Genomic DNA, 18,308 nt, shown 5'->3' on the forward strand with positions numbered 1-18,308 from the left:
TGTATAAATCATACTAAGAAAAATGACTTTTTCCAATTACTAAGAATAACACTGGAAATCTCACACTTGAAAGGTCTGAATCCTTTGCGAATGTGACACTTTTATTACGTACTATATCTAGGCAGGTTCAAAGAGGGTGCTTTTTCCTAAGTTAGCAATAGAGCTGAAGAATCCTAATGCTTTACCGAGCAGCATGGCTTTCCTTTGGTCTGTGGGGTTTTGTACATTTCCCCGTACCTATTCTCCTTCTTCATTCCCACTTTGGTCTTTAAAGGGTTTTCCCAAATGAGTTTCATTGCAGTCCTTTATGAACAGAGAACTCTGCTACTCAGAGTGATGATAATCCTGGCTTGACCAGGACTGAGGTTGTGGGACCCCCCCAAACCAGCCTCTGCCCACTACAGTGGGCTTTGCCTGTGAGCAGAGAGCCCTACCCAGCCACCGCATGTCTGTGCCAGGCACGCGAGGGCACTGGGATGCCCGAGAGAGTGGAGAGCACAGGGCTCCTCAGGCAGGAGCTCATAGGCCTGGGGGTCCCAGGGCCAGGGTAGAAAGAGCAGAGCAGAGCCATCTTGTTCCTGTGGGGTCGCCAGACCCTTTGCCAAGGGCATTTTAACCAACACACCAGCCTCGACGTTGAGGCCTGTTTAAGCTGAAATGTTGAAAGAAGTTTCCCATGAGGGCAGCTGCTCCTTTCTCCTTCCTGTCTCTGCCCCTGTTTGGATGGAGCTTTTCTAAGTCTCAAGGCAATTGCAGTCAGGACTTTGGTCTAAGACCTTGTAGACTGACGGCCATCTGCCTTCCCATGGCTTGTTCAGCTCTGTGCCGCAATCCGTAGCCCACCCACGGGCCTGTGGCTCTGGACAGTGGCCAGTGCATGACCATAGTTTTTACCCCACAGCATGCTGAATGCAGCTGAGGAGGGAAACAGGCCGGAGCCGCAAATAGGGTGACTACCCTGCAAGCTTTGTATGGTTAATATTGTGGCTACTCTCATCAATATCTTTAGATGTTTTTCTGAAGTTTTGCTTCTTGGGAGATTTGTCAAATTTTTTGAGATTCTACCAGTGAATATACAACCTTATCTTACTATTCAGTTTGGAGCTACTTGTTGAATGTCTCTGTGTGGAGTGACTGTGCTAGGCATGGCTAAGGGTGCCCAGGTGTGTCAGATGGTGCTGTCTCAGGACCTCTGGCTCCAAGAGCCGTCTCCTGGCCCCTGCTTCCCCACACACTTGGTGTGGGCTTGGCGTGCTACAGGCGTTAGTCAGTGCCTGTGCCGGTGGGAGGGATGGGTGGATATTTCTTCTTGGGTAGGACCATTTCTTAATCTAGGCAGAGAAGTCTGTGCCTTGATGTATGTAGAAGAGACCTTGATCTGCAGCATTTCCTCTGAGGACTGCGTGCGTGTGTGTGCGTGTGTGTGTGTGTGTGTGTGTGTGTGTGTGTTGTAAAAGAGAGCTTGGGTGAGAACCACGCCCACATTCATGTCACTTCCCTTCTTGGTTTAGACTTCGGGAAGATGCATCAGCTCTAAAATCTGGCTGGGATGCCCAGATTGCTCAGCTATCCAAGGAGATGATCTCCAAAGATCTTCAGGTTCAGTCACTGCAGGAGGAGGAGATGAAGCTGAAGGCACAGCTGGCCAGATGCCAGCAGGATATTGGAAGGTATGTGTGATGGAGGAAGGGGGCGAAGATGGGGGCGGCAGGGCGGGTGGTCAGAGGCGGGCTTTCCCACGGAGCACAGTCCCCGGTCTGCACCAGGGCTGTAAAAAGGTGTGTGCTGTTTCGTCCCCTGTCAGGAATCATCTCTGAGTACTGATTTATTCTAGTGTCTCAGTGTCTTTTCCGATCAGCCAGAATGAACACTTGAGTAAAGGTAATACTCTCTTTCCTAAGGAATTGTTGAAATATAATAAATGTACCCGTTTTAACTGTACAGTTGATGAATCTTGACAAATATATACTTAAATATGTGGTACAACCACCAGGTCCATCAGGATGTAAAACCCTTCCATCGCCCAAAGCCCCCTCACTCCCTGGCACCCTATGGACTGCTCTCTGCCGCAATGGGTTTCTTCTGTTCCGGAATTTCATCTGCATAGAATCCTACAGTTTATACTCTTTTGTGTCTGGTTTCTTTGGATATTTATTTAAATATTCAGATTTTCTATTTTCTATTTTGTGCATGTGTCGCTTGGTAATTTGTGTCTTTCAATGAGTTTGTTCATTTCATCTAATTGTTGACTTTACTGACATGAAATTGTTTATAGTATTTCTTTACTGTCTCGCTAATATGTGTAAAGTCTGTAACAATGTCCTCTCCCCTTCTTGATATTGATGATACGTATTTTCTCTTTTCTTCTCGTCAGTCTAGCTAGAGATTTATCCATTTTAGAGATCTTTGCAAAGAGCCAGCATTTGGTTTCTTTGACTTTTTTCAGTGGCTTTTCTGTTTTCAATTTCAGTATCTATTGTTATCGTTATTATTGCCTTTCTTCTGTTTTCTTTGCTTTAATTTGATGTTCTTTTGCTAGCTTCTAGGACTTTCCCCACAAGGTCTCATCTGCTGGAAAGACTGAGGGGTTTTTTATGCGGGGGGTTGGTATTTTTATTTATTTATTTGGCTACATTGGGTCTTAGATGCAGCATGCAGGATCTTTAGTTCTGGCATATGGGATCTAGTTCCCTGAGCAGGGATCAAACCCACGCCCCCTGCACTGGGAGTGTGGAGTCTAAGCCACATGAACCACTAGGGAAGTCACAAGGCTGGTGAGGTTTTTATTTCACACATTTTACTTTTCATTTCTCTCCTCACTGTGGTTGTGGTTGCTTTTAATCTCTGAACATATTTACAGGAGCTGCTTTATGTATTTTCCTGCCACCTCTGTTGAGAGTCTGTTTCTGTGGCACAGAGGCCAGTATCCTGCTTCCTTGCGCATATCACAGCTGTCCACGGCTGTCAGATATGTGGCCACTGTGTCAGCAGACCTCTAGGTTGGTCATCTTCCTTTCACAGGCCCCTGCTGCTCAGCTGTAGTTAGTTAGTTGGTTAATTAGTTAGGCCTGCAGTGCTGCTCGGAGAAGGCACTGGCGACCCACTCCAGTACTCTTGCCTGGAAAATCTCATGGACGGAGGAGCCTGGTGGGCTGCAGTCCATGGGGTCGCTAAGAGTCGGACATGACTGAGGGTCTTCACTTTCACTTTTCACTTTCATGCATTGGAGAAGGAAATGGCAACCCACTCCAGTGTTCTTGCCTGGAGAATCCCAGGGACGGGGGAGCCTGGTGGGCTGCCGTCTGTGGGGTCGCACGGAGTCGGACACGACTGACAGGACAGCAGCAGCGGCAGCAGCGCAGCTTGATCGTTGAAGGGTTGCTTTAAGTCTTCGTTATGGTGGCTCTAGGGTCTCTTTGTGACTCAGTGGTAAAGAAGCCACCTGCCAATGCAGGAGACATGGGTTCAGTCCCTCCAGTCAGATCCTTGGAGGAGGATATGGCAGCCCACTCCAGGATTCTTGTCTGGAGAATCCCATAATCCCATGGACAGAGGAGCCTGGCAGGCTACTGTCCATGGGGCCACAAAGAGTCAGACATGACTGAGCACACATGCACATAAGGTCTCTTCACTAGGGCCAGTCTAGCCCTGTTGCTACATGTCACCCCAGGGTCTCCACTGGGTGCCCTGGATATCCTCTGATGATTCCTAAGAACACTGTGCTGACTGGCAGAGCCTACCAGTTCCTCCTACTTGCGTGGTTCTTTCCTCCCTCCATTCTGATCTCTCCCGACCCCCAGTAGATGGACGCTGAGTTATGTTTGACCTTTCAGCTTACTGTTGACCCTGAAGCTCTGTGTCCTCTGCTGGGAACCCTCCTGCACTTCTCTAGTGCAGCTATTTTCTTGTTTGTCTGAGTTTGGCTTTCTTCCTGTCTCTTATTGAGTTTGACCTCCTCTCCTACAATGCTGAGTTTCTCAGGACTGGGGGACCCAGCCACCTGCTCCCCTCTGAACCTGGGCCTGTGTGAAGGTGTCGGCTGAGCCAGGGGGCCCAGGAGGGATACCTCCCATCTCAGCTACATCACAGCCCAAAGAAACCTCAGGACAATGTTAATGTTGGCACTTTTTATCCCCACAGGTACAAACAGCAGCTGTCTCTAGCGGTAGAGAGGGAGCAGAGCCTGGAGCGTGACAAGGTGCAGCTAGAGCTGGACTGGCAGCGCCGATGCGAGGGTGTTGAGCGGGCGCAGTACCAGCAGGCCGAGGACTTGATTCAGGGCCTGACAGCGGCCAGAGATCAGGTCTGCATTCCCCTGGGCTGTCTGACCTCTTTCTGCAGAAGGAAGGGCTGGAAACGTCCACTGCAGCATGGAGTCAGCTTGGGCCCTCACCAAGTTATCCTTTGCACTTGAAAGCACTCAGCCTAACTGAGCAGTTTGGTTTATAACAGTAGGACTTGCAGTGATGAGTCCCTGCCTGCAGCCTTTCTCTAATGGCCAGGCAGCTGTGTCTGGAGCTGGCTACATAGGTGGCCCCAGCATTTGCTGTGCTTCTCTGACGGCCACATCTTTCCCGGGGTTTCTCACCCTCATGTCTGCTGTCTGCTTCTCAGCAGGGTAAGGAGCTGGTCTGGACCTTGAAAGTGGCACCGCTCCCTTCTGATCCTCCCAAGATAAACTGAGTCTGCATTTTCCCCAGGTTGCTGCCAAGCTCCAGGAGACGGAGCGGCGGCTATGTGACCAAGAGGTGGTGCTGAAGGCCGTGACCCGAGAGAGAGACCAGGCCCTGCAGGCTCTGCGGACACATGGGCTGCTCCCTGAGGAGGAGGCACAGGTTAGGGGCCGCCCTCCTTCTCAGTCTCCCTTGCAGCTCTTCCTCCCGGGCCCCTCGGAGATACCCGTTCCCCCAGCCAGAGGGAAAACACGCCAAATAGAATCAGCACTGAAGGGAGATCTTTTCACATGTTTCCTTTAAGATGACTGTTCACACAAGGTGAGGCCAAGGCTCAACCAGCTAATGGTAATCTGCACTCAATCTTCTTTGTGTCTTTAGTATCTGAAATATCAAAAAACCTCAAATTCAGATATTGTACCATGGCAGATGGTAACACAGAGAACCAAAAGGTTAGAGCTTTATCCCAAAATATGCTTCTTCACATATGGTGACTGAGCCATTCAATATATGACGATGGCTGTTCCTCTTATAAAGCACGGACTCCCTTGCTGCTGTGTACCAGCCAGAGCCTGACACTGACTATGGGACCACCCCAGATTGAATGGTGGCCCCGAAAGGCGTATTCTAGTCCCAGTGCCTCAGGTTGCAACCTTCCTTGGAAATAGGGTCTTTATGGATGTGATTAATTAAGATGGATGATTAATGAAGGTCACATGGGAGCATCCCAGCAGGACATACTTAGGCCTGATGCCCTAGGGGTCAAGCTCCGGAAGGTGTGTCTGTTAACAAACCTCTGGGAAGATTCACACTCAGCCAGTGGTCAGGCTTGGGTGCACTGGTGTTCCCAGGAGGAAAGGAGGGGCCAACCCTAGTCTCAGGGGTCACCTATGGTGCTGGGGGCTCATCGCTGGTGGTTTTTGCACGGGTGCCTTCTCTAGGGCATAGAGAGAAAACAAATGCCTCTTTTTTTGTTTGTTTTTATCAATGAACCTCCCTACCCAAATTTTTCTTTTTTGTATTTTACTGCCAGGCTGGCAATTACAAGAAGACATTTGTCTCCAAGCACCAGCTAAGCTGGTCAGGGAGGCCTGTCAGTGGCTGGTTGCCTTGTTAAGTGATCAGGAACCTTAGAAATGGCCGGGGGATCAGAAACAAGTGCCCCATGCAGAGTGGGGGGATGTGCACCTCTGTTCTGTACAGGGTGCCCTGGAAGAAGATGAGAGGGCGTGGCAGAGCAGCACCTCAGACACCAGCGACGGTGAGCTGGCCTGGTGGTCTTAACACAGAGATGTGGCTACCTTATCAAGCAGGGACCTGGAGTGGTGAAGGATGCTGTGCAAGTTTTTGTTGACTCAGAGGAATGAAGTCTTGAATCCTCCAGATAATAGCAAAATACCTGCGTTCCCCCTTCAGGGCCTTAATACTGTGACCAGGTTGAGGATGTGACCACCTGGTAAAGCTGTAGATGTCGGCTGGCAGGCAGCGGTTGGTGCTGAGTTCTGTAGAGGTGGGCCCTTGGCAAACACTAAGTAGGAGCAGCAGGGGATCTGTCATCAGGGGAAGTCAGAGACAGAGGCTGCTCAGGGAGGAAGGCATGGTGCTTCCTGGGAAGCGGTGAGCCCACCACAGACTGCACTGCCCAGACAGGCAGCCTCTTGGCTGTGGCTTCCTCCTTGCTTGGCACTAGTTTTGATGCTGGCGCCTCGGCAAGGCCGGAGTGATCACCCCACAGAGACCCAGGCAGGCTGCTAGGGCAAACACAGCCACAGCCGCAGGGACAGAAGTTTCACCTTGGGAATGGGCTGCACTGCAACTTTGAGGTGGATCCTGTTGTTCAGGACAAGGAATTTGAGGCCCTAAGAGGGGTGGTCCCTTCCCCACAGGTTGCAGAGGGAGAATGTGAACAGTGCCGGCCAGTTGCACAGCCCTGACCACTCTACTGTCTGCCTGAGTGGGAGCAGCCTAAGGCTCTGCTGCAGAGAAGGTGGCAAATGCCCCATTGGGCACAGAGAGGGAGGTTAGGTGTTTGCAGGAGGAGGAGTGGGGCCAGAGCAGTGGCTGGAAGGAAGCCGGCAGGTGCATAGCGGAGCCAGAGGTGGCTTGAAAAGCTGGGGACTAGCGGTAACAGAAGAAAGAGCTTCACTTTGGAAATAAAAGTAATATATACCACCGTGGATATTTTACAGTTTTAGTTCACCATAGTGCTCTCTGGAATAAAGCTGGCCCAACGTTCACCCCAGCTCAACTCCTGCATGGCCGGACCTCTCGGTATGGGATCTCAGTGGGAAGTCTTCTAGGTTTCATTGGTTCTTATGAGAAGTTGGTGATTTCTTTTATTTGTCCTTCTGCAGGAATGTAATATGCCTTTTTATCCTCTGGGGGTTTTTAAGAGATTTCCTTCATCACTGTTTTTAAGCAGTTTGACCATGATGTGCTCTTTGGTGTGACTTTCTTTGTGTTTATCTTGCTTTGGGTTTGTTGAACTTCTTGGATCTGTGGACTTAGGTTTTCACCAAATTTGAAATTTTTTTGCCAACACATTCTGAATCCTTTTCTGTCCCCTCACTGATCTGGGTTAGTGTATGTCTGCTTCACAGTGGTGTGCAGTCATTAGAGCAGAATGACTGTTGTTACTTGTTCTTTTGTCTTTCACTCTGTTCTTGAGTTTGGATACTTTCTACTGCTCTGTGTTTATGTTCACTTAACCTTTCCTCCTGTAGTATCTTATCTGCTCTTAATCCCATCCTATCCAGTGAATTTTTCCTTCAGACAATGTATTTTTCATCTCTGTAGATGCTATTTTGTTACTTTTGATATCTTCTATTTCTGTTATTTCATATTTTTCTTTAAATATTAAATATTTTTCATATTTTTCTATATTTATGTGAACTGCTTTAAAGTCCTTGACCATCACTCAGCATGATGTTTTCATGTTCCATCCATGTTGTAGTGTGTGTCAAAACGTCATTCCTTTTTATGGCTGTGTGGTATTTCATGATGTTAACTTTTGTTTATCTATCATCTGTTGGTGGACATTTGGATGTTTCCATTTTGGCTACTATGATTAATGCTGCTCCAAACATGTCTTCAGGTTTCTGTGTGGATCTCTGTTTTCACTTCTCTCAAGTCTGTACCCAAGAGTGGAATTGCTGGGTTATGTAATAGCTCTGTGTTTACTTTGCTGAGGAACAGCCAGACTGTTTTCCATAGCAGGTACACGGTGTTACATCTTACATTTACAAACCACTGAGTACTTTTACCATTTACAGTGTACAAGGGTTCCATTTTCTCCACATCCTCACCAACACTTGTTATTGTCCATCTTTTTTTATATTTATTTATGTGGCTGCACTGGGTCTTAGTTGCACCATGTGGGATCTGGTTCCCCGACCAGGGATCGAACCCAGGCCCGCTCCATCAGGAGCACAGTCTTAGCCACCAGGCCCCCAGGGAAGTCTCTCTTTTTTTTTTTTTTTAAATAACTGCCACTCTAACGGGTGAATGATGGGTTTTTTACTAAAAAGGAAGAGTCCCCAAATCTCCCAATAAAAATTATCTTTGAAAAACGATGGTCTTGTCTTTATGAAACATAAAAGAAAAAGCATTTTCTGTCAACATCACCCACCTCCAGGACAGATGAGGGGCAGCAGGGATGACGGGGCTGGAGGATGCAGGCAGACACAGACACAGCCAGCCTCAGACGCACAAAGGAATCACTGGTTCTTGGCTCTAACCATTTTCTTTTTCTTTTATTTTCTGTATTTGACAGAGGCCTCTAAGGCATCAAGGAGAAGAAATCAATAAAAGCTTTCTGTCTAGTGAGATCCAGCGGCTAAAAGAGCAGAACACAAGTTTGCGAAATGTTATTGCACAAATGAGGAAAGAAATGGAAGCTCTAAGTGATCAAATTCTTCCTTCTGCCCAGTTAGGAGGGGAGACCTCACACATAAACCAGCCTGACCCAAAGGCAGCAGCTGATTCTGCGGTTCCTGGTGAGCAAGGGGGAGAGGGAAGATGAGGAGTCATCTCTACTGAGTCCGTAAATAGGCTTCGCTTGGAGTCTTAAAAATGAGCATCCCCTTTATAGATTAAGTCAAAGTATGACAGCTGCTTTCCCTCCAAGAGAAAGGATCTTAAGTCATATTTTTTATGTACAATAAAAACTTTGTATTGGTTCGTGGAGGGAAAAAGGGAAGAATACACATGTGACCCATTTAAAAACCAGAGACAGACTTGGACCAGGGGCTGGTTGGCACTGCGCTCTCCTGGAGTAGGCAGCGGGCCTGAGGGACCAGGCCTTTCCTCGGGGGAGCTTCCTGAGCCCCAGAGGTGGCTCCGCCTCCTACTGTTCAGGGCAGGGACTCAAAGGATGGTGAGTGGAGGGGCAGCACCTCTGATGGCTGCGCTCAGGATGGGATTGTCAAATCTGCATCAAGGATCACAGGATGGAGGACTCCTGATCATGGGGCCCACTCGGAGAGCGTGGCGAGCTGGTCTCTGGAGGGGAGGATGACACACGGACAGCATGGGACAGTCATGAGAGTTGGACAGGGGAGGGCGCGGGTGCTAGATAAAGGGTGAGAGTGTAAACGCCTGTGCCTATGTGTTTACTGTGTTTTTTGGAAGGTTACGTTCTGGCCCTTGAAGCAGAAATGCAAAATCTAAAGTATAAATTTAAAACACTGGAGGAACAACTAGATGTGTTAGATCCTTCGAAGACGTCCTTGTCCTGTGCTTGTGCTCAACCCAGTGTCCTGGCCTCCACGGATACCACCGGTGAGAGTCCTTGTCTAGTGTTGTGTGCTCTGTCTAGTGACTTCCCAGTAACACAGCCCAAGGAGATGTTACAAGGGTGCCACCCCAGGAGCCCCACCTCCTCTTGCTGAGCCAGCCACTCTCCTGATTCCTCACCCTATGGCTGAATTTTCATATAAGTGGAATTATAAGTGTGTATTCTCGTCTGGAGTTATTTCTCCACTGATCTCTAGTAACATATTGGGCACCTACTGACTTGAGGAGTTCCTCTTTCAGTGTCCTACCATTTTGCCTTTTCACACTGTTCATGGGGTTCTCAAAGCAAGAATACTGAAGTGGTTTGCCATTCCCTTCTCCAGTGGACCAAATTCTGTCGGACCTCTCCACCATGACCTGTCCGTCTTGGATGACCCCACACGGCATGGCTTAGTTTCATTGAGTTAGACAAGGCTGTGGTCCATGTGATCAGATTGGCTAGTTTTCTGTGATTATGGCTTCCGTATGTCTGCCCTCTGATGCCCTTTTGCAATACCTACCGTCTTACTTGGGTTTCTCTTACCTTGGACGTGGGGTATCTCTTCACGGCTGCTCCTTACCTTGGACGAGGGGTAGCTCCTCACGGCGACCCCTCCTGACCTTAAATGTGGAGTAGCTCCTCTCGGCCCTCCTACACCCATGCAGCTGCCACTCCTTGGACATGGGGTTGCTCCTCTCGGCCACCACCCCTGACCTCGGGCATGGGGTAGCTCCTCTCGGTCACTGCCCCTGACCTCAGACGTGGGGTACCTCCTCTTGGCCACTCCTGTATCGTGGCAGCCTGGTACTCTCAGTCGCCACCCCTGACCTTGGGAGAGGGGTAGCTCCTCTCGGCCGTGCTTCTACACAGTCTGTCGCAGCCACCACGCTTCTGTGAGCCAAAGCGAAAACAATACCAGTGTGGATGTGACTGGTGATAGAAGCAAGGTCTGATGCTGTAAAGAGCAATATTGCATAGGAACCTGGAATGTTAGGTCCATGAATCAAGGCAAATTGGAAGTGGTCAAACACGAGATGGCAAGAGTGAATGTCAACATTCTAGGAATCAGCAAACTAAAATAGACTGGAACTAAAATAGACTCAGATGACCATTATATATACTACTGTGGGCAGGAATCCCTTAGAAGAAATGGAGTAGTCATCATGGTCAACAAAAGAGTCCAAAATGCAGTACCTGGATGCAATTCAAAAACAACAGAATGATCTCTGTTCGTTTCCAAGGCAAACCATTCAATATCACAGTAATCCAAGCTTATGTGCCAACCAGTAACGCTGAAGAAGCTGAAGTTGAATGGCTCTATGAAGACCTACAAGACCTTTTAGAACACCCAAAAAAGATGTCCTTTTCATTATAGGGGACTGGAATGCAAAAGTAGGAAGTCAAGAAACACCTGGAGTAACAGGCAAATTTGGCCTTGGAGTATGGAATGAAGCAGGGCAAAGGCTAATAGAGTTTTGCCAAGAGAACGCACTGGTCATAGCAAACACCCTCTTCCAACAACACAAGAGACGACTCTACACATGGACGTCACCAGATGGTCAACACCGAAATCATTGATTATATTCTTTGCAGCCAAAGATGGAGAAGCTCTATACAGTCAGCAAAAACAAGACCGGGAGCCGACTGTGGCTCAGATCATGAACTCCTTATTGCCAAAATCAGACTTAAATTGAAGAAAGTGGGGAAAACCACTAGACCATTCAGGTATGACCTAAATCAAATCCCTTATGATTGTACAGTGAAAGTGAGAAATAGATTTAAGGGGCTAGATCTGATAGACAGAGTGCCTGATGAACTATGGATGGAGGTTCACGACGTTGTATAGGAGACAGGATCAAGACCATCCCCAAGAAAAAGAAATGCAAGAAAGCAAAATGGCTGTCTGAGGAGGCCTTACAAATAGCTGTGAAAAGAAGAGAAGCGAAAAGCAAAGGAGAAAAGGAAAGATATAACCATTTGAATGCAGAGTTCCAAAGAATACCCAGGAGGGATAAGAAAGCCTTCCTCAGCGATCAATGCAAAGAAATAGAGATAAACAACAGAATGGGAAAGACTAGAGATCTCTTCAAGAAAATTAGAGATACCAAGGGAACATTTCATGCAAAGATGGGTTCGATAAAGGACAGAAATGGTAGGGACCTAACAGAAGCAGAAGATATTAAGAAGAGGTATCAAGAATACACAGAAGAACTGTACAAAAAAGATCTTCACGACCCAAATAATCACGATGGTGTGATCACTCACCTAGAGCCAGACATCCTGGAATGTGAAGTCAAGTGGGCCTTAGAAAGCATCACTACGAACAAAGCTAGTGGATGTGATGGAATTCCAGTTGAGCTATTTCAAATCCTGAAAGATGACGCTGTGAAAGTGCTGCACTCAATATGCCAGCAAATTTGGAAAACTCAGCAATGGCCATAGGACTGGAAAAGGTCAGTTTTCATTCCAATCCCGAAGAAAGGCAATGCCAAAGAATGCTCAAACTACCACACAATTGCACTCATCTCACACGCTAGTAAAGTAATGCTCAAAATTCTCCAAGCCAGGCATCAACAATACGTGAACCATGAACTTCCAGATGTTCAAGCTGGTTTTAGAAAAGGCAGAGGAACCAGAGATCAAATTGCCAACATCTGCTGGATCATTGAAAAAGCAAAAGAGTTCCAGAAAAACATCTATTTCTGTTTTATTGACTATGCCAAAGCCTTTGACTGTGTGGATCACAATAAACTGTGGAAAATTCTGAAGGAGATGGGAATACCAGACCACCTGACCTGCCTCTTGAGAAACCTGTATGCAGGACAGGAAGCAACAGTTAGAACTGGACATGGAACAACAGACTGGTTCCAAATAGGAAAAGGAGTACGTCAAGGCTGTATATTGTCACCCTGCTTATTTAACTTATATGCAAAGTACATCATGAGAACCGCTGGGCTGGAAGAAGCACAAGCTGGAATCAAGATTTCCAGGAGAAATATCAATAACCTCAGATATGCAGATGACACCACCCTTATGGCAGAAAGTGTAGGTGAACTAAAGAGCCTCTTGATGAAAGTGAAAGAGGAGAGTGAAAAAGTTGGCTTAAAGCTTAACATTCAGAAAACTAAGATCATGGCATCTGGTCCCATCACCTCATGGGAAATAGATGGGGAGACAGTGGAAACAGTGTCAGACTATTTTTCTGGGCTCCAAAATCACTGCAGATGGTGACCGCAGCCATGGGATTAAAAGACGCTTACTCCTTGAAAGGAAAGTTATGACCAACCTAGATAGGATATTAAAAAGCAGAGACATTACTTTGCCAACCAAGGTCCGTCTGGTCAAGGCTATGGTTTTTCCAGTAGTCATGTATGGATGTGAGAGTTGCACTGTGAAGAAAGCTGAGCACTGTAAAATTGATGCTTTTGAACTATGGTGTTGGAGAAGACTCTTGAGAGTCCCTTGGACTGCAAGGAGATCCAATCAGTCCATCCTAAAAGAGATCAGTCCTGGGTGTTCATTGGAAGGACTGATGCTGAAGCTGAAACTCCAATACTTTGGCCACCTCATGCGAAGAGTTGACTCATTGGAAAAGACCCTGATGCTGGGAGGGATTGGGGGCAGGAGGGGAAGGGGATGACAGAGGATGAGACGGCTGGATGGCATCACCAACTCGATTGGCATGAGTTTGAGTAAACTCCGGGAGTTGGTGATGGACAGGGAGGCCTGGCGTGCTGTGATTCATGGGGTCTCAAAGAGACTGAGTGACTGAACTGAACTGAACTGATTCTCGTCTGACTTATTTTGAGCAGCAGTATGTTTTGGTTGATGGTCAGACCAAACTGTTCACATCATTTCCTCCCCGGTTAGCAGCTGAGAAAGCCATTGCTCTGGCTCCTGCCAACACAGCACAGTGAGCCATCTCATGTGCAGTATGTCCTTGTATCTTACTTATTTTATACATAATGGTTTGTACTTCTCAATCCTCTACCATTATCTCACCCCTCCCTGCTTCCCTTTCCCCACATTAAGCAGTAGTTTGTTCTCTATGTCTGTGAGTCTGTTTCTTTTTTGTTATATTTTTTAGATTCCACACATAGACATTATACTGTGTTTGTCTTTCTCTGACTTATTTTACTGAGCATAATGCCCTTCTGGTCCATCCATGTTGTTGCAAATGGCCAAATTTCATTCTGTGATCGAGGAATCAAGCATATGCAATGGGAAAAAGAAAGTCTGTTCAATAAGTGCTCCTGGGAAGACTGGACAGCTAGCTACATGTAAAATAGCAAAATTAAAACATTCTTTAACACCACATATAAAAATAAGCTCAAAATGGATTAAAGACCTAAATGTGAGGCCAGAAATCATAAAACTCCTAGAAGAAAACTTATAGGCAGAACCCTCTGCATAAACCTTAGCAGTATTTTTTGGGATCCATCTCCTAAGGCAACAGAAATTCATAGTGTAAGACAAATTTATTCATCAGTCTGTTCCTCTATGGTTGGTCCAGTCTTAGAGGCTTGTTCTGGTCTCCACTTCCATTTCTCTTAACTTCCTTTTCCAACGAGAAGCCTGACTCCTTGTCCTTGTACGTTACTTATTCCATCCAATTCTTGGGTGTGAGTACCCTCCCTTGCACAGATGGAGGCCTTTTCCCACATAGAGGCCCCACCCTTTGACCCAGGCCCACCCTGGCTCTGACAGCCGAGCCAGGCTGCCCTTCATCCTGACTCCCTCGCCAGCTGGGTTGCAGCTCTCAGGGGGGTCAGCCCCGGAGGGTAACTTCCAGCCGCCCATCTGATGATTTATGGGCTTGATTGCTGAGGAAGGAAAGGAAAAGGCAGGCAGGACAGTGCCTACATAGTCATCTTGTAGCAGGTAATGGAAGTCTTACTTTTGGCTTTTCCAATGCTGATATCTTTTACTTTTTTTTTCTTATGTTATTTCCCCCTGACTGAACTCTTTAGTATGATGTTGATCATAGCTGACTTTCTTCCTGATCCCAAAGAAGAATTTTCAATACTGTAAAGTTTAATCATTACTTTTTTGTGTCAGATTAAGGAAATTTCTTCCTATTCCTATTGTAATACAAATCTGTGTTTTTTGTCATGATTCTGCCTCCACTGGGTTACTTGAACATTTTTTAGTGTTCTATTTTAATCTGGTTTTTCAGTCTCTTTAGGTACTTTTTCTAGTGTTTTCCCCAGGAATTACAGTATACTTACTTATCATGGTCAACTAGTGTCAGCACTTTGCAATTTCAAGTGGAATATGGGGATCTTACCACCTGTCAGGCCTCATCACCCCATTTCTTGTTGCAAATAACACCCTCTGTACATCGAGAACCACATCAGACAGGATTCTCATTTTTGCTTTCAACTGTCAAACATAATTTTAAAAACTCAGGAGGAGAGGCATGGTCCATTCTTTCCTTGAATCCTTATCCTTTCTGTGACTCTTTCTTGATTCTAGGTTCCTTCTGTCTGAAGCACTTGTTTCAACAGATTGTTTTCAGCAAGGCTGCTGGTGACAAACTCACAAGATTTTCCTACCTCCGAGATGTCTTTGTTTCACCTTCATCCCTGAAGAGTATACTCACTGGTATAAAATTATGAGTTTACGGTTCTTTGCTTTCAGCACTTAAACCATTTTCTTCTGGGGAGAAATCAGATGATTATTTCTGATGAGAAGTCTATTGCCTTTGAATCATTTCTCTCTGCCTGCTTTCAAAGTTTGTCTTTAGTTTCAGAAATCTGATTATGATGGTCTGGGCATAGATTTCCTTGGCTTATCCTTTTGGCATTGAAACTGAACCAAATTTGAGGAGTTTTCAACCATTACTTCTTCAAGTATTTTTTTTAGCTCCACGCTGTCCTTCCTATATGGACTCCAATGACAAGAGTATTAGAACTTTTATTTTTCTCCCCCGGGTCACTGAGGCTCTGTCTGTTTCCAATCTGTTTTCTCTATTATTCAGACTGGAAAATTTCTGTTTTTTCTTCACGTTCACCAATTCTTTCTTCTGTTGAGCCCATCTAGTGAGATTCTTATTATGGTTTTGGTTCTAAAATTTCCATTTTTAAAAAAAATTTTTTTCACACCTTGGCTGAAACTGCCAATATTCCATTTGTTTTGAGAGTGTATCATATTGCTTGTTGGAATTGCTTTAATCTGTCATCTTGATATGGTCTTTTATCATTCAAGGTACAATTTTCCTTGTTGTTGGTATAACGAGTGATTTTGGATTCTGTCATGGATGTTTTGAGTGTTGTGTCATCCTCTACTACACATTGTTTTGTGTTTCCTCAGCATCTATTACTGGCTTATTCCGACCTTTCTTCTACCTTATTTGCTTTTTTTCTCATTTTTGAAATGGACATTCAGCTCATTTATCTTTCATCTTTCTTTTCTAGAAAAATCTTCTATGGCTATAAATACTTTTGAAAGGACAGCTTTAGATGCATTCCTTAAGTTTTGATAAGCTGTGCTTTGATGGTAATTCGGTTCAAAGTAATTTCTAATATCCATTGTGATTTCTTCTTTGACCTGTGGATTGTATGGACATTTTCATTATTCCTAGCCAAATGACTAGGAGTCAACACAGGTCGGCCTCTAACAGACACTAGCTGGTAAAGTTGTATTTTTTTCCTGCAAAGACTCCTACTTTCTTGGCATAAAGGTTGTTCTTCATGCGCATCTCATCTCAGTCCTTGTGGGCACCCAACTGCATCCACTTAGCTTTAAAAAGTCTTCAGCATCCCAGTGGACCAGCAGTGACAAGTGGCCATCCTTGGAGGAGGGCAGAGAAGAACATACCTACGCACCTCTGCCCTGGACGCCACAGATGTCCTTCTCCCCAGGGCAACAGCAGGCAGTTGGAAGCTCCCCCAGGACTGTAGGAATGTGAGTCTGACAAAATCACTTTTTCTGCAGGAGGAGCTGTGCCAGTTGATAGAGCCTCCATGGGACTGGCACTCAGGAGGCTTGGAGACAGATCACATCTCCTGAGCTTCCTGGTGGCACGACTGAGACAGAAGGTATGGCCACCCTCTGACGCTCGACTGTGTAGGTCTTCCAACTGAGGGCCCTGCTGGGGTGGCAGTGAACCCCAGGAATCTGCTGTGGCCTCTCTGTGCCTCCTGTTCCCTGTGAGGACAGGGTTATTGTTGGGAATAGCTGGTTCACCTCTCATATGTCCCTGGAAGGCACACGGTGAGGATCTGGTAGACGATAGAGGGGAGTCCAGGACAGGAGGGACAGTGCTGGCCATTGACACGCAGGGCCTTGTCTCTGCCCACCCAGGATGTGCTGAGCAAGTCCAAGGACCCACATTAAACCCAGGCACCCAGCTGTGGCAAGAGCATGCGCTCGTCACCACCATCTGTGACTCTAGATGCTTTACCCAGTGCCGGCCCTTTCAGTCCCCTCGGCCCTGCCTTCTGGGGGACAGGTTGTAACCAGGCGCTGGGCTGACCTACTCCTTCCTGTGGAGGTGGGACAACTGGACAAACTCCACTGCAGCTCCACCCTGGCACCTGGGGCTGGTGACTCAGCCTGTGCTTCATTGCTGTTATCTCGTGATACCTCTTTTGTTTAGTGGTTTTTTTAAATTCTGGTAAAATATACATAACAAAATTTGGCATTTTTGTGTGTACAATTCAGTAACATTAAGTATATTCACAGTATTGTGTAACCATCACCAGGGTCTATTCCCAATAGAACGTTTTTATCATTTGAACAGAAACTCTGTCCCCATTGAACACTTAACTCCCTGTTTCCTGCCCCCAGCCCCTGGTAAACTCTACTCTTTCATCTTTGTGAAGCCGTCTCCTCTGGGAGCCTCCTATGAGTGAAATCACTCAGTGTTTGTTCTTCTGTGACTGGCTGCTTTCACTCAGCATGATGTCCTCAGGGTTCATCCATGTTGTAGCAGGGGTCAGAATTTCCTCTTAAGAACCCCACATTCAGTGTACCCACTCATCTGCTGGACACTTGGGTTGCTTCCGCCCTTTGGCTGCTGTCAATGTGGTGGACTCCTATCTGTCCAAGTGCCTGTTTCAGTTCTTCCAGGTAGACGTAAAGGAGTGGAATCCCTGGTCACAGGGTAATTCTACATTCAACTTTCTGGAGAACCACTAAACATTTCCACAGTGGCTGCACACTTTCCACTCCCGGAAGGTGCACAATGGCCCCCATGTCTCATGTCCTCACCTGTAGCAGCTGCTTTCTGTCTTTTTGACTCTAGCCATCCTAGCAGGTTTGATGTGGACCTCACTGTGGCCCATTTGCATTTTCTTGATAAAAGAAATGGGGTGGCAAAGAGTTGGACATGACCGAACAGCTGAACTGAACTGATAAAAAATGACGTTGAGCATGTGTTTGTGTGCTTATCAGCCATTTGTATGTCTTTTTTGAAGAAATGTCCATGAGCATCCTCTGCCCACTTTTAATTGGGCTGTTTGTCGTCTCATTGTTGAATTGTCAGAGTTCTTTGTATTTTCTGGGTTCAAGTCTCTGGTCAGATACGTGATTTGCAGACTTTGCCTCCCATTCCCTGACTTACCTTTTCATGGTCTCGATGATGTCCCTGGGAGCACAGCTCTTAGTGCTGGTGTTGGTGGTGTCACACGTCCGTGTTGCCTTGTGATGTTTCTTTCCCCTGGGGCCATTTTCCCATGTCCTTTCAAGTCTGTAAGTGTGTGGGTTACACCATCCTGCAGACTGCATCTTCTGTGGAACAGAACTCCTGACTAGTGACAGACATTGCTCGGAGCTTTCTGTCTCCTGTGGGGAGCAGGCAGTGCCTGGAAATCAGATGCCTTATCTTGACTGAAGAGCAATTGTGCTATTGCAGTGGA

At 46.5% G+C, this 18,308-nt stretch overlaps 1 protein-coding gene across 12 annotated transcripts in view; it reads left to right on the plus strand.

Moving 5' to 3' along the window:
* Positions 1–18,308, plus strand: part of CCDC57 (coiled-coil domain containing 57) — a 114,561-nt gene that overhangs the window by 35,512 nt on the left and 60,741 nt on the right. For all 12 annotated transcript variants that reach the window (XR_006341360.1, XR_006341355.1, XR_006341359.1 and 9 more), the window contains exons 8-13: positions 1,512–1,670; positions 4,141–4,303; positions 4,701–4,835; positions 8,446–8,668; positions 9,303–9,452; positions 16,384–16,487. Coding sequence is in view for 6 of the 12 variants with exons in the window: in XM_043905139.1 (XP_043761074.1) it covers positions 1,512–1,670; positions 4,141–4,303; positions 4,701–4,835; positions 8,446–8,668; positions 9,303–9,452; positions 16,384–16,487 (934 nt within the window). In the remaining 6 variants the exon portion in view is untranslated. The remainder of the gene's footprint in view (positions 1–1,511; positions 1,671–4,140; positions 4,304–4,700; positions 4,836–8,445; positions 8,669–9,302; positions 9,453–16,383; positions 16,488–18,308) is intronic.

The sequence above is a fragment of the Cervus elaphus genome, chromosome 5, assembly GCF_910594005.1.
Source record: "Cervus elaphus chromosome 5, mCerEla1.1, whole genome shotgun sequence".
Classification (NCBI taxonomy): Eukaryota; Metazoa; Chordata; class Mammalia; order Artiodactyla; family Cervidae; genus Cervus; species Cervus elaphus.